The sequence below is a fragment of the Artemia sp. Qi Xiang Cuo genome, chromosome 14 (genome assembly GCF_049724085.1).
Source record: "Artemia sp. Qi Xiang Cuo chromosome 14, ASM4972408v1, whole genome shotgun sequence".
NCBI classification, from domain to species: Eukaryota; Metazoa; Arthropoda; class Branchiopoda; order Anostraca; family Artemiidae; genus Artemia; species Artemia sp. Qi Xiang Cuo.
Genome location: NC_142807.1, coordinates 13,783,769 through 13,800,533, shown reverse-complemented (window position 1 = coordinate 13,800,533; position 16,765 = coordinate 13,783,769). Strand labels below are relative to the sequence as shown.

The 16,765-nt window shown below is 31.9% G+C and overlaps 2 protein-coding genes across 2 annotated transcripts; both read left to right on the top strand.

Moving 5' to 3' along the window:
- The first annotated feature begins 3,008 nt into the window (after window positions 1-3,008).
- LOC148944171 (low-density lipoprotein receptor-related protein 2-like) lies at window positions 3,009-14,903 on the top strand. The gene is made up of 4 exons (XM_089099848.1): window positions 3,009-3,148; window positions 4,355-4,757; window positions 7,505-7,856; window positions 14,578-14,903. Exons 1-4 carry the CDS (start codon window positions 3,078-3,080, stop codon window positions 14,901-14,903), a joined length of 1,152 nt encoding a protein of 383 aa, XP_088955974.1. The 5' UTR covers window positions 3,009-3,077.
- Window positions 14,904-15,077: 174 nt separating this feature from the next.
- On the top strand, window positions 15,078-15,701 carry LOC148944170 (low-density lipoprotein receptor-related protein 2-like). Its single transcript, XM_089099846.1, has one exon. The coding sequence runs from the start codon at window positions 15,078-15,080 to the stop codon at window positions 15,699-15,701; it is 624 nt and encodes a 207-aa protein (XP_088955972.1).
- Window positions 15,702-16,765: the final 1,064 nt, after the last annotated feature.

Here is a 16,765-nt window from a genome sequence, read left to right as displayed (position 1 = left end):
GCAAATCCCATTACCCCTTTTTTTTGCAAATGTTAATCAAACATTTCCGATTGTAAAAGCATGTTTAACCATCTTGCTTGGAAAGGCATCCATAAGTACATGCTCTGAAAAGGTGCCATTGTACAATTGACAACAAAAACAGAAAAAAAACTGTATACGGTTTTTCAAGGACAAAAAAAAAAACGGATGTTAAGCAAATAGCATGGTCGTATACAGGCAAGCAAATACTGGTTTAGAAAAAACTAGAATAGTGACAACAAAAAAATAATTGTACCTTTGAATAGAAAATGTGACGATCTCTAGTTTTGGCTATTGAACCTTGAAAAACATGTCTGACAAGTCTTGTACCCTCTGTATCAATTGATGACTGTCCGGGGTAAGGCATATTATGCAATCTAGTTTCGTATCTATTATTGTCTTATGGAGTACCGTTAGTAGAAACATCTCTGATTGACCCCAAAAAATGGGTCTTACCTCAGAAACCTGTCTGGTAAGCCATGTATTGTTCGTAGTAATAGGTGACTGACCCGTGGTAAGGCATATTACGCAATCACTGGTGAAATCTTATACACCATTACTACTTCTATTTCACTTTTTTATTAGAATAACCAATCTTTCTTTTCTTGTTTTTTTCCCTTTGGCTATTAAAACTCATCCAGCCTTCGTTGTCATTCATTTTGTAGGAACAGAAATTTAGAGAAATTATTATTTAATTCACCGTTTTTAGTTTTAGCAGGTACTTTTTTTCTCTTTACTTTCTATTCTGTAGTTATTCTAAAAATTTTATTGCTTCTTGTTTTTTGATTCTAGGTATCGTCCTTCTCAATGGCCTCTTATGAAGGAAATATTGTAATAATAAAATTCTTATTTTATAAGAAATCTTCTGCTATACAGATTTTCTTGGTCGCTCCACTTCAATTTACATTTTATCCATTATATTTTTTAATCATTTATTTTTTGTATATACTTGTATTTGGAATATTGGCAAATTAAAATATTCCATAAAAAAACAGTCCCCTCCAGGTTTCACTGAATGTATAGCAGAAAAGCCTGTTTTAAAATTTTATAATATTTGAAAAAAGTATTTGCGAATGTTTGTTGACGAAGAAATAGTTCTAAACATCTAAAATAGGGTAACTAAAACAAAGCTAAAACTAAGTTTTATTTTACCGAATTAAACATCCACGTGTCTCTTCCTCCTCCAAAACCCCACTGAAAGCTTCAACTTGATATCCCAAACCGTTCCTGAGCTATTGCAGATACGCTATTTTGATAACTTGGCATTACATTCGGTCTTTTATCTTGCTTTACAACTGTGCAAAAACAATAAGTCCAATAGGATGTCATGGTTAGGGCTGAATTTAAAGCTTTGCTGTTATAGGCCTAAGCGTTTTGCCGCTCCGTTTTTGCAAGATTTTCAGGGAAATCCCCGAAAATTCGGGGATAGTGGAAGCACTGAACAAAACGCAACTGATGACTTTCAAAATTAATGTTAGAGACGGGTGATATCGAATTTTCAGTTGCCATTCCTGGGAAACACCTGACAGTTTATAAGGGGCCACGGAATTCCTGTGTTGTTTTAAAATCACTTTTCTGTGAACAGGCAGCGCGGCGGCGGAGTGCACCAATATTTTCCAACCAAGTTTTATTTTATCTGGAAAATAGAATTAAAATGGTCTTGTGATGGCGGAGTGAATTTGATCTCAGTTTGGTAATACAGGGCCAGGAGTTCATACTTGCTGTGGCAAATACCTTGCAGGTCTGACGCAAGGACCTTGGCAGTAAAGAAGTGTTTAATTAATTTCAGTTAATTGTTAGTTAAGAAAACCTGTTTAATTCAATTTCTCTGCATGGTGTAAAGTAATAATTTTATTAAAATTAATTTTATTAAAGTATAAATCAAGAATTTATAAAGTTATGTGCAGAAGAGGCCATGATAAGCGCAATCGGATTGAATATTTGTCGGGCCCAATTAGATTTTTTGCGGGGCCCTCTCTATATCTTAAATATTTAAGCAAAATGTAGTAGTAGTTTAGGAAACTGCATAGTAGCTTACGTACGTAAAGTAGTTCACGCAAAATCTCACGTAAAATAATAGGACGCAAAATAATGTAAGACTATTCTGATTTAACTTTAAAAATTTGAAATGAACTCTTACGGTTATCTGTGTTCTATATTATAAAGTATGTATTATATAATAATAAGCACGCTAATAAATCCCATCGAGCAATGTAAACTTAAAATAAATATAATTTGGGCGCAAAACCTTATGCCTTCCCAAGGCTAGAACAAAATTTGCACTTTCTCTTCTAATACAGTACATTACTCCTGACAGTACTTGAAGAAATTGTTCGGAGTAATATATATTACAACAGAAACATTTTACTACAGGCCAACGAAAGTCGTTGTTTTCGGCCATTTACGAACATTTATAAAATCGGCAAACTTTAGCAAACTTTTACAAACTCAAAACGAGCAGAAATTAACATGAGTAGGGCTCAAAACCCATATGCCCTCCCAAGGCCAGAACATAACTTGCACTTAACTGAAAAAATATAAATGTTTTTACTTTTATAACTTTAACAAATCAAATAATATTAACATTTTGATTACTAAATATCAATGTGTGTATATTAAACTGACAATGAACATTCATTTGTATTTTTTTCAGTAAAGTGCAAATTATGTTCAGGCCTTGGGAAGGCATAGGGGTTTTGAGCCCAACTTATGTTAATTTCTGCTCGTTATGAGTTTGACTCGGTTATTCATCATAATATTTCTTTGTTTTGGGTTTCAATTATTTATCATTGCTGATTTGGAGTAGTTTTACGCTCTATAGATTATATGATTTTAGTTTTGCCAATTTTTTGTTTAATGGGGTTATTTAATTTTCTCTTAAAAACATATTTTGTGGAAGAAGTTTTTTTAATTAATCTAATAAAAGTCAGTAAAAATCGTAAATCGTAATCGTAATCAGGGATAACTGAGAATATATACATTTCAGATGCATTCCACAATGGCAGACCTGTGATGGCGTTGATAATTGTAGTGATGGATCTGATGAGAATAATATAACAATGTGCCTCAAGCACAGAGAATGTGACTTCACCACAGAATTCCAATGCGCAAATCACAACTGTATTGACAAGTAAGTCCTAGGACTTTAGTTCATACACTGTGTAATTTTGTAATCGCATAATCCTTTTAAATTGTGAATAATTCGTAATTTGTAAATCGTGTTTTTTAATTCGTAAATCGTAAAATTGGTAAAATTATTTAATTCATAGAAGGTCAGATGGGTTCCCTATTCCAGAAACATCGAGAATGTGACTTTACCATAGAATTCTAATGCGGGAACCACAACTGTATTGACAAGCTAGCTTTAAATCCATAAAGAATTTAATTATATAATTCCTCAAAGAGTAAATAATTCGTATTTCATAAATCGTATTTTTTTAATTCGTGAAATCGAATGATTTGATGAGAATCGTATAACTCACTTTACCTCAAACACAGAGAATGTGACTTTACCACTGAATTCCGATGCTCAAATCACAACTGTGTTCACAAGTAAGTTTCACCACTTTTTTTCCTAAATCATATAACCATATTACTCATAAAATCAAAAATAATTTTTATTCATCAATTGTATTTTTTAATTTCTAATTAATTTCTTAATTAATTTAATTTCTTGGGACTTATCCCAAGGTTCCCTGGGCCTCAAGTACAAGGAAATTTACTTAACCACGTAATTCCAAAGCTAAAATCAAAACTGCATTGACAAGTCAGTTTTACTACTTTTGCTCGTAAAACTGTAAATGTTAAATTGTAAGAATAATAATGACGGGTGTTAGGGATATACTTTTTAGAGGACTTGGTGGAATGGCCATCTGAAGTCTCAGGTCTTTATATCGACCATACTAAGAAGGTGATAATATGAAGTACGAGAAAGGGTTTATTTAGCATCCCCTTCTAAATTTTTTTAGTCCTTATCCCCCAATAAAAACGAATAGATATTTTGTAGCGACGACTTGCCAGGTGAGATAGCTGCTTCGACCTTCCATATAGATAATATGGTAAACATCTCTAAGATTTAGGCATTTCCTAGATACCTACTGCAATCTATATTTTCTTGTCATAGAAAAGTCACGGTAGATGTCTAAATTATGAGTTTTTTTTATGTAATATAAAGGAAAATAAGCTAATTCTTGCCCTACTAACATATTTTCTGCTAGTTTTGAAATAATTAAAAAAGACATATTAAAAATTTTAATTCACTTGCTTGGAAAGTGTATTATTGTTATATTAAAATATGTTTGGTAAAATGAGACTTTTTAAATTCTTGAATTATTAGGTCAATGTTATGCGACTTAAAGGACGATTGCGGTGATGAAAGTGACGAAAGGGGCTGTCATAAGGCGAAATCTTGCTCTGTGGAAGATAACGGTGGTTGTGAACATAGCTGTCATAATGTCACTGGAGGTGGTTACATATGTGTTTGCAATAAAGGGTATATCATATCGAGAAGCAATCCCAAAATTTGTGATGATATTGATGAATGCGCAACCTTTGGTCATAATTGTTCTCAAGTGTGTACTAACCTTAAAGGCTCGTATATGTGCAGTTGCCTTGAGGGATTCACACCAGTTGATCCTCAAAGAAGCATATGCAAGGCTGATTCACCTTTGGTTGTGCTCATAGCATCTGGTGATGATATAACAGCCGTCAATGTAACTGGAAGAAATCATCAAGTGGAAGTAATTTATATTCTTTTATTACTACTACTACTAACAACTCACTGCAGGACCAAGCCACCTGAGGTCGACACAGCTACGCACGCTCCTCCTCTATCCCAATCTATTCAAAACCTCCCTCTGTACACCCTCCAGGAAGTTGCCATTTCCCTTACAACATCCTCCCACCCCAAACCGGGAAGACCTGCTTTTCGTTTTGTCCTAGACGGTTGGTCGAAAAGAACAAACTTTGGCAACCTACCGTGAGATAGAGATAAGATATTTATTTCAAAAAGATCACTATGACAAGCCCACAAAGGGCCGAATTCGGACTTCGGAGTCGACAATATAAATGGTTGCACTAAAACTGGCAAAAATGCAAAAAAAAAACAACAACGAAATAGAAAGATCATAATGAACAATCATTTAAAAGTCAATAATTAAAACTCTAAAAAGTCAATTGAAAAGTTAAAAAGATAAAAACTGGTCAAACTAAACTTATACAAATACAAATCAGAAACAGAATTAAAGGAGAATAAAAAGGGGGAGGGGCAGAAATTAAGCGAATAAACACAAAAAAAGAAGGTGACATAAATACATATAAATTAGAAGGGACACTAAAAAAGTGTCAATAATTCAACTACACTAAGTCAATAAAAGACCTTCATCCGCAGAACGTTCCCTAGCAATCTCAACATTTCTCTCATTGTATCACTAGAAAAAGAGGTTGAACCACACTTTTCGTACAGCTACTGTTTGAGATACGGGCAGTCAGTAGGGTACCCAAAACAGTCCGTAGGCAATATTACTTACTAGTAGTCTTTACCTATAATACTGCCAAGGCAAGTGAAGCTGTTGAGTTGATCGATCTTTGTTCGGTCTCTGTTGGTCGATCTTTTCGTAACCCAGCGTCACTTCTCCATTTTCACCTATTCCCAGCCTTAGCGACTTAGTCTTCTTAACGTTAATTTTCAAACCTATCGTTGCACCCTGAACTTGCAAAACCTCTAAAAGTTCATTTATTTTGCAAATACTTTCATGTAGGATGAAAGTATATAGTTAACGGAACATTTTAGCCTTATTGATTTTGAACCCCCTTTCCTCCCTGAAAAATACCCCCCTTCCTCCTTGAAAAATAACACATTTTTCAATTTATGGGTAATAATCTGTGTGTTTTAAATCTATCTTGTCGATTTACATGTTCCTAGATTTCCTATTGGAATAAGGTATGAAATATATTGCGTTTTTTGTTAAACATAAAACGATATAGATAGTGAATATAGATAGAATAGATAAAACGATATAGAAAAAACGATATAGATAGAATAGATAGTGAGATAGAAAGCAGAGATAGCAAGTAAGCTCATATAGGCTTGTCCAGGGCTCTTTTTTTGTCGCTTTATCTCTTTGTATCTTTTTTATATCTTGGTAATTATTTTCTAATATTGTCATCCATATTTCCGTATGAATTCTTTTTTGGGAGGGTAGGGTTGAAGCAGGGGATTTCCAATATCCAAATACGTTCAATCTTTAGCAAGTCTCCCACCTCTCGTGTTTCCATCTTCTTTTTGTTTCCAACCTCTTCATGTTCTCTTTTGTATTTTTTTTCTTTTTACTCTACCGCAATACCACAACAATTTTCCGCTCTTGTTCTATTTTTGAGGCTTTTATTCTTTACCGTTTTTCTTTATTTCATTCATCTTGACGAAGACAGAGTTTTTTTCTTATAATTTTTAAAAATTTAGAGTAATTTCTAACTAAACTTTACAAAAACTATGTATATTTTTGGCTAGCTTAGTAAAGCAAGACAGTTGAAGATGGAATTTTTGCTTACCTTTATTTTGCTTTATTTTTTTTTTATTCTTTTTTCTTTTAATATGTTGCAGGAACCTAAGTGGGTTTTATTTGTATAATGGGATCGTATACAAGCATTTGCTCCAAGAATCAAGTTATATGTTCGAACTATTTTGTGTTTTTAATTTCTTTATCGTATTTTTTCTATTTTCTGTTTATTTTGTTTATTTTTGAAAAAGAAATGAAAAGATCGTAAGACACCAGATGGATCATATTCAAAATATCAGGACTAATTGTCACCTGAGAAATTGTTAAGCTGTAGGAATTGAAACAATTAAAATAAAAGTAATCGGACATTTATTATGATTAATTAAAACAAATTAATAGGGGTTAATCAATTTACTTTTTAGTCTTAGATATTACTTAGCTAATTTATTAAAGTTAATCAGAGTTAAAATAATCAGTAATCAGTAATATCATTGACTAGCTACTACATAAAATAATGTCAAGGTAATTGTATTGTCAATTTATATGCTGTTTAAAAAGATTTATAAGAAAAGATTATGACACAGCGGATAGCTGATTGTCAAGGTGTCAAGAGTGATTGTCATATGTGTACCAGAGTCATTTTCAGTTTGTATGATAATAATTGAAATAAATAAATAATAATTAAAAGAAAATTAAAACAATCAAAATAATTAATAGACAATTAAAATAACAACCTGGAATAATCAGAAATTCAAAACTATCTTAGTCTCGTTCTGGTAGAAGTAATAAAATATGCCGTGTCGTTTGAAAAATCTATAAAAAAAAACAAAGTTTCTATTAAAGTAAATTTTAAAATCCTTGAATTAGTTTTCAAATATCGAGATATTAAAAATGCTTATTTATATATTTTTATTAACTAGCTAGGTTAACTCATTAATTTGGGGAATTTCATATTTTAAAAAACTAAAGAGAGCCTTTCACTTTTCCAGGTCGTTCGCAGAGAGCGTCGTATTGACAGTCTTGATTACGACATAAATAGCAGAATTGTTTATTGGGCAGATGGCGCTGACCGCGTTATTAAACGCTCTTTCATCCCAGATGGGTCTGATGTGCAAATTGGCCATGCGCAAAATTTGAATATACCAATTGGGGATAGCGCCAGACCAACATCTATATCTATAGATTGGGTTTCGGAGGTTCTATATTTTATTGAGGCTGATAAACAAGGAGCCAAGGGAAAAACAAGAATTGTGGCTACAACCCTAGATGGCAGATATAAAAGATCAGTTGTTACAGGGGCGCTGGAGAACCCAACGTCTTTGGCTCTTAATCCTGCTACAGGTAATGTTTCTTCTTCTTCATCTTACCAATATCCTTTCTCTATCTTCTTTTTCTTTCCAACGACCTGTTCCTTTTCTTACCAACATCTACAGGTCTATCTAGTAAAGGTTTTTGAGACTCAGATCATAAATCAAGTTATAGTTGATTTTTGAGGAGGAGGGGAGGGGGTTGAATAGTTTCAGAAAAAGTTAGCTTTAAAAAAACTATGACCTTTCTTATTTGGTTGCAATACGTGTAGTAGTCTAAGCATGAGAATTGATGTCATATTGATAGTCATATGATGTCATATGACATCATGACATATTGATGTCAATTGATAGTCATAAGCATAAGCATAAGACTTTCTTATAAATATTGCTTATAATAATTGCTTATAAAAATAAGCATTGATGTCATATTGATAGTCATATGATGTCATATGACATCATGACATATTGATGTCAATTGATAGTCATAAGCATAAGAATTGATGATGTATTATTTTTAGTTTTTTTTAGTTTTATTTTTTATTTTTAGTTTTAGTTATATTGTTCATTAACTTTTTCCCAATAGATCCAATTTTCATAAATTAATTTTGTTTTTCATTAAATTTAAATTTCCTTAAATAACATTTTACTTAATTAAATTTTAAAATTACAAAAATGTAAATAATTACAAAATGTAAAGATTAAAAAAATATCCTCGTTTCTCTCTTCTTTTCCGTTTTTATCGTTTTATACAAAAATGTATGAAGAAAAAAACACTAAAGGGGCCCCTGAATTGGTAACAAAGTATAATTTTTGGGAGTAATTATAACTGAATCCAGCTACAAGTGCAATTCATTTTTCTAACCAACATCCAAAGCTCAACATAGTACCGACTTTTGAGGCTTAGATTGTAAATCAAGCAATAGGTGAGAATTGAGGATGACGGGGTATTTTGAGAAATACGAACTTACAACTAATTGTATTGTTCCTTAATTGTATATGATGTTTGAATTTACGTATAGTATTCTAAGGATTCTACCAGTGGCGGTTCTAGGTCTGGGAAAGGGGGAGGGTGCAGGTGCCCCCTCCAGTTTTTCTGTACTACATAAGAAAACATTACATGCCTTTTATTTTACGATTTTACACGCCTATTAAGGTACTTAATTGACTAAAATATTGTCGCGATTGTAATTTTTGTGTACCTCCCCTTCCAGTTTGCGTGGTCTAAAACTATTACCGTAATAGGCTCAAATATTTTCTTATGTACTTAACTATTTTTGATTTAAGAAGTCGCAAAAACATATAAAATAAAAATAAAAAAAGAGTGTCCCTAAATGGACAACAAAATATATTTTTGGATGTAATTAGAGATGGTTCAGAATCTTTGGGTCTTAATCCAGAACTAGCGTTCCAAAAATACATACAATTAGAAAGCTAAGCAAGGTGCCGCCGAATTAGTTGCAAAGTGTACTTTTTGGGAGCAAGTAGAATCGAGTCCGAGTTTTTGACTCTTACTTCACCTGTAGCTCTTTTTTTTTCTTTTTTTTTATACCAATATCTATTGGTATATCTAGTAATAGAAACCTATGGTTTATATCATAGATGGGGTCATAGCTGAGAATTGAGGAGGAGGGGGTTTAAGAAAATATTAACTTTCAATTAACTATGCTGTTTGTTAAATGTGTTCGATAATCTGATTGACATTTAGTAGTTTAAGGACAAGATCATCTTCCATTCAAGAACATCGATTACGAAAATACAGTTGTTTAGATAAAACTAAAGATGGGGCCAAAGCGAATTTTTCGGGAGTATTAGAAGAAGGGTTAATAGTTCTTCTCCTCTGGTGGGTTTTAACCAAAGAGCATTGGAAACTGACAAGATGTAAAATTCAAGTTCGATTTTCAGAATAGAACATCCAACACCATATGACGCAATATGATGAAATCATAAGAATAATGGTAAAAACTGAAAAAAAATGTTTTTTATATAATATAATTTATTTCGTTTCTCTTAATTATTCTTTATTTTTGCCCAAATAAAAAAAAAATATATACTGCAACTATAGACTAGCATATATATTAGCCTGTATAATAGATGGCCTATTATAGACAAAAAAAAACTACAACAAACGCTAAAAAAAAAGGACAAATTGTAACAAAACACAATATATTATAGAAAAATTTTAAAAACATTTTAAGACCTATAGCATGGATCAGAATTATTTTGCAATTTTTGGGGCCCCTAGTTTTTAAGCTCAACTTACTTTTTTGATAAGTATAGGATTCGGACACGGGGGGGGGGGCTTCCTCTCCCCCCCCCTCCCCCTATCCCGTGTCGGACGGGGGAGCTTCCTATACTGCCCCCCCCCCCCTGATCCCCTTTCGGACAGAGGAGCTTCGAATATGACACCCATCATGGGTGTTGGATATGCGCAATTCAGTTGTATATTTGGATTTTATTTTAGTTGGTATATTTTTTTTCAAGAATTTTCTGAGATATTTTTAGCTTAATTGTATAGCTATTTTTATTCCAGTCGTTTTCAATAATGAAGCATAGTTTTGTGGAAAATATTGTGCGACAGAAACATACGTGAAATACAAAAATAATTTGAAATTACCCCAATTACGCCTACTTGGAAAATATTAGCGTTTTATGCAACACTGGAAGAACTTATTAAAATATTACCAACAAAAAGCTCTTTCAATTAATCTCGAGACTTTCTGTAGAACTTTCTGAACTTTTTTAATAACTTTCTGCTAATTTGCAAACATTGAACAAGCGATTATGCAATATGATTTCTGTTTTTGTTCTAGTGTTTTTGAAGAAAAATGTAAGAACCCACGGGGTTTATGGTAGTCCCCATTATATCTTGGACAGGCATGGGCACGATCTGAAAAATGATCAGAAATTACATTAAAAAGATTTATTTTTTTAATTGTAAAAAAATTAGGGAGGCGATTATGCAACATGCTTTCTATAAATGTGGTATATAGATAAAGATAAAAGTTACATATGTCTGAAGTACAGATACAAATTTGTATGTAGAAGAATGCAACACGTTCTCTGATTTAGTAGAAGACTCTATATTCTATATATAGAAGGGCTATATTTATGCTATAGATGTAGTAAATAATAAAATTATAGATATCTATACTTGAAAATTTCTTTTTCGATCTGGGGTTGTTGTTGACAAATCTATGCTATATCTACACTATAGATACTTAGGTATATATTACACTATAGATATCTATGTACATATGTGTATAGATTAAAAATATAGATATTTGAAGTACAGATAAAAATCTATATGTATAAAATGCAACATATTTTCTGTTTTTTTCTGAAGTCTTAGTAGAAACTCTGTACTGTAGAAATAGTATGTAGGTAAAACAAATATAGATACTTATAAAATAGATAAAAGTTTACACTATAAGAAGGTATACTGGTCGAAATTACGGTTTTGCGTATTTTCATTAAATGCTTGAGGATTTTTTTTTTAACTATGTATCATTTTTTGGCCAAAATATCCACTCATCTAGATTGTACCCTTACCCACCTTTATTAACAGATTTGGCCGTTTGGTTCCTTTTTATTTTTGATTATTTTTTGTTTTTTTATTTATTTTGTCTTTTGGGTGCTTTTTATCATTTGACTGCTTCTTGTATATTTAGGCACTGTTTTTGTTTTTATCTCTTATAGCCCTGGAATTTATTAGAGGTGAAAATTTGGATAGGGAAATTCTTAGTAATTGGTCAATTCTCTTCTTAGTGACGAGAGGCATAGTTTTTCTTTCTTTCATATTTAAAGTATGGTCACTCCATTAATGAAACATTTGGTATCAAGCTTGATAATTAATTCTTCCAACTATTTTGTTCGTTTAACAAGCAGCATAAATTTAGCATTTATTGCTTACAAGTTATTTTTGAAATTGAAAATTATTATTTTTTTTTTATTTTATTCCTTGCTTGTTTATGTTTTTTCTAAGTTTTTTTTTGCTAATTGTTTTTTCTAAAATTTTATTCCTTGCTTGTTTATGTTTTTTCTAAGTTTTTTTTTATTATGGCATTTAAAAAAGTGTGTTGAAAAACAGACTTTTTTAGAGAGTATGGTTAAAAAAAAAAAACGGTACTTATGTATTAGTCAGAAAACACGCGAGAAGTGAAGTTTGGTTAATGCTTATGAAATAAAACAAAATAGGATAAAAATATAATAGTTTAGAAACAAATTTGGGCTACATATTTGCAAATAAGAGGGGGGGGGGGGTAAACTATACTATATATTAAAAACTTAACCTAACCAAGGTAATTTTTTGCCCCTCTACTCCAAAAAACTAAAGTTTAAATATTGTTCATGGAGTGAGAAACCCCTGTTTGCTTTGTGGGACAAAAGAATTGTCTTGTTAAAGACGTTGCTTGGCTAGTTTTTCGCGATCCACTTCTCGCGTGTTTTCTGGTTAATAAACAAGTACCAAAAAACACAAAAAAATCATCAAACATAAATAAGAAGATGAAAACTTAATGGTGAATAGTCATGATAATAGCAGATCAAATTCGCAAAGCTCATAAATGCAAAATACCAAAAAAAATACAAACAAAATATAAAATAAAAATACAAAATTCAAGATGTATATTTTCTTAAATATCAGTTTGAAAGAAAATTCCTCGCTGACTTTTTCAAATGATGCAGAAAAATTAAAATTTAATTGAAAATCTAATATTAAAGATTGAAAATTACCCAAACATAATTTTTATTTAATTTTTGTTTTTTACATTTGTTATTTCTAAACAAAAATGTTAAACATCTGAAAATTTTGTTAGGAAAATTGTTTCTCTTTCTTGCACAAAAGAAACAGTTCGTTTAGTGTTTGTTATATTTCCTGGGACCGTTGATTTTACATTCAATTTTTTTTCCTTTTTCTCAAAAACTCCATCTAAGATGATAATTTGTTAAATAGGCTATGCAAAATACTAAAAAAAGGTTAAATCATACCATAATTATATTATAACACTTTATTATATTCAGATAATTAACAAATTATTCATAATAGTTTTCTCTTAAAAATAATTAATTGTGTATTAGTATCAATAAATATATACTTTTTGTATCATAACCCGCTTAAAAATTGAAGATAATGGAGCTATAAAAAGAGAATTAAGAAAAGTAAAATAAGAATAATGATGGAAAATATGGAAAAGTAAAAAAACAGCACAAAAGATACACCACAAAAATAACAAATTAATAATTTACATTATTTTAACAACCATTACAACAAAATTAACAACTTATAATAATAACATTTATTCACCCTCCATCTACAAAAATAGATTATAGTGGAGCACTAAAAAAAGAAAATCTTTTTCTTCACAAAATCTTTTTCTTTTAGAAAGAAAAGGAAAATGTTAGCTTTGCTCGTTCTCACTTAGAAAAATATGTCGCATAGCTCAGATCAAGTTGAACTTATTATCTGTATAGATGTCATTAACTTTTAACCAATCATTAATCCGAAGAAAGAAAAAAAATTATTTGACAGTATGCGATGGGCATCTGAAGCGAGTATTGTAGAGTCAGAGCTATAAGGATTCTGGTCCTTACAGGAGAGTATGCGCCTTTTCTTTATTATGCTTGTTGTCTAACTGGCCTGCTACTAGCTACTTTAATGGTTTGTTAATAAATTGTTGCGCCAATTTGTATCTACAAAATAATATTGAATAAATATAAATCATTATAAATTATAATAAATAAATTAATTATAATTTAATATTGACTACTAATGAAAGGTCAAAACTACTAGCGTTAAAATTAATTTATATTATATTATAATATTATAATTAATTATAGCGTTACATTAAATTAATATTGACTACTAACGAAAGGTCATAAAGACTAGCATTATACATTAACATAAATTATAAATAATTATATTATATTATAGCGTTATAATAAAATAATAGTGACTACTAATGAGAGGTCATGACGACTAGCGTTGTAAATTAATATAAGTTATAATTATTAAATTAATTGTAAATTAATATTGACTATTAATGAAAGGTCATAACGCACGGCAAAGAGCATGGCAATGGACTTTACAGTCCCTACCTGCAGTGCTGATCTCCGTTTTAAGGCCCTTTGGCCAGGAAGTGCAGTGGGGGCTGGGGTCAACTGAATCTGAACTGAATCTGATTTATTGCTTTTTAGGCTGAGTGACATGATGTATTTTGAGGGAAAATTGACTACCATTCTGCTGTTAGTCAAAACTAATCTAACTTTTTCTTAATCCAAACTAAAAATAAATCCAACTTTTTAAATAATGATGCATAATACTTCTTGATTTTCCGAGAATGGGTTGCTCAGATTTCAATTTACTATTTTAATTTATTAATTTAATTAGATTTTAATTTACTAAGTTAATTACTAAGTTTCTTATCTAAATTAAATTTGATTTATCGCTTTTTTATGCTGAGTGACATGATGTATTTTGAGGGAAAATTGGCTACCATTCTGCTTTTAGTCAAAATGACACAGTACAAAATATGCTCATGCAAACTTAAATTTCAGAAAACGTGCATTTCAAAAAGTCAAAGAGACAGAAAGACACAAAGAGGCTGGTTTTATTTGAGTGACAATGATCATTAATAACTATTATTATAAATATACTAAAATATAAAAATACTAAATGTCGTTAAAATATTAAATTACCGTATTAAAGTTCTTTATAACGAAAATACTCAGACATATAATATATGTTTTTTTTTCAGGAACAATGTTCTGGGCTGATGCTGGCACTGCTCCACGTATTGAGTCCTCTTGGATGGACGGAAGTAAGCGACGTGTTCTTGTTTCAGATCATCTAGGTCACCCAACCGGTCTTACCATTGATCACAGCATGGGTGGTAATGTCTACTGGGCAGATGCTAAACTCAATATTATTGAGAGTATGAAACCGGATGGTAGTGGCAGAACTGTGGTTCTTCGAGGTGACTATTTAGATCATCCAATTGCTTTAGATGTGTATGAATCATCTGTATTCTGGGTGACTCGTGACAAAGGAGAATTGAGAAAACAAGATAAGTTTGGAAGATGAGTTTACGTCCGTTTCGCTAAAGATGTAACATCACCCAGCTCTGTGAAAATATTTACAGACTTCAGATACAACACTACCTTAAGCAATGCATGCTTAAACGCCCAGTGTTCTCATTTGTGCTTACTAGTACCCGGAGGACATAAATGTGTTTGCCCAGACAGTACTGGAACACAGATGGCAAGTGAAGTATTATGTGATGCACCGTACGAGAAAGCAAAAGTTGTGCCTTTCCGCTGTGCCTGTCAAAACGGTGGCACGTGTGATGTAGATGAGAACGGCAGTATGATGTGCAAATGTCCAACTGACTTCCAAGGTAGATACTGCGAATTTTTTGTTCAGAAGAGACTTGTGCCAGAAGAGTCTACTAACAGCGCTGCCATTGCAATACCAATTGTTTTGGTCATAATTCTATTAGCTCTAGGAGTTGCTGGTGGCTTTATTTATGTGAAAAGATATAGGGGAAAGGGCAGCTCTTTTGGCCCTCTCAGTAGCCCAAGTGTTGCGTTTCGACAGGGCACAAATGTTGAGTTTGGTCCGACCGCACCTCAAAACCCTGAAGCTGCTACAGAAGTAGACAAACCAAGAGATTTTACCAACCCAGTTTATGAAGCAATGCAAGATATACCAGCAGGTAGTGTAAACCCGGCTATTGAAACTGCTGTACTGACGCCATCTAGTGTGGTGCACAAATCATCCCCACGAATCAACTTAAAACGAAGAGAGCTAGATGTCAATGAAGTAGATACAGGAAAAGATACCCAACAACTTGTTGTAGAAGAAGAGTTTTCAGAGTGTTAACCGAACTTGCCTGACTTATGGAATGCCATAATAATCAATTATTATATGATAGGCCTATGTAAATGTGCCTTCTGTTTGGGCTGTCAACTGAAACGATCCGTCCAGATTCCTAACAGAGAAATGTTGTTTTAAATTATGAAGGTTTTTACTGTTGAACAGATTGTAAATAGTAAATTGTTATTTTATGCAAACGAAGATTAATAAATTATTGTTTAACTAATATTTCGTACCTTTGAAAATTATTTTCTAGCCTGACGCCATGGTTACGTTGGCTGACAAAACACAAATATGCATAAGCTTCTCCGCATTTAGGATTGAATTTTTTCGCGGCAATTTTTAAAGGAAATTATTATATTTCGGTCACCACGCCTATATAGAGTACTATATCCCTTGTAGATGTATTCCCCTGTAGATTTAGATGTTCTAAATATCGTAGTTACAAATAGATTTCCCAAAGATTTACTTTCGACATTTAGAACAGTACTGTTCTGAAGATGTTGTAAACCTAATAAAAGTGTTCTGATGTAGATGTTGAATTTCGCAGTTACAAATAGGTTGCCCAAACATTTACTTCCGACATTTAGAACATCTACATCTACTAGGGAATGCAATACTCTATATAGTCGGGGAGACAGAAATATTCTAATTTTCGTTAAAAATCTGCATTAGAATCCATCTACATCTACTAGGGAATGCAATACTCTATATAGTCGGGGAGACAGAAATATTCTAATTTTCGTTAAAAATCCGCATTAGAATCCCATGAAAGCTTTCTTAAATTAAAAGATACTTTTTGCACATCTGTTTAAGAACTGAGGGTCCAAAATGGCAAGAGTGGTGCACTAAATTTGCTACTCAGCAGGTGTGCGTCGATTGGAGGCGTAGGGGCTATCCCCCCTGCTAAATTCTTAAAAATACTTTTTTGGTATTTTCAATTTTGAAAAACAACTATTGCTCCCCTAGAATTATATATATACTTTTGCCCCCCACCACTTCAATATGAATTGGCACTGCTGAATTAAATATAATAGTGAAAGACATGTGGTATCAGAATAGATGTATTT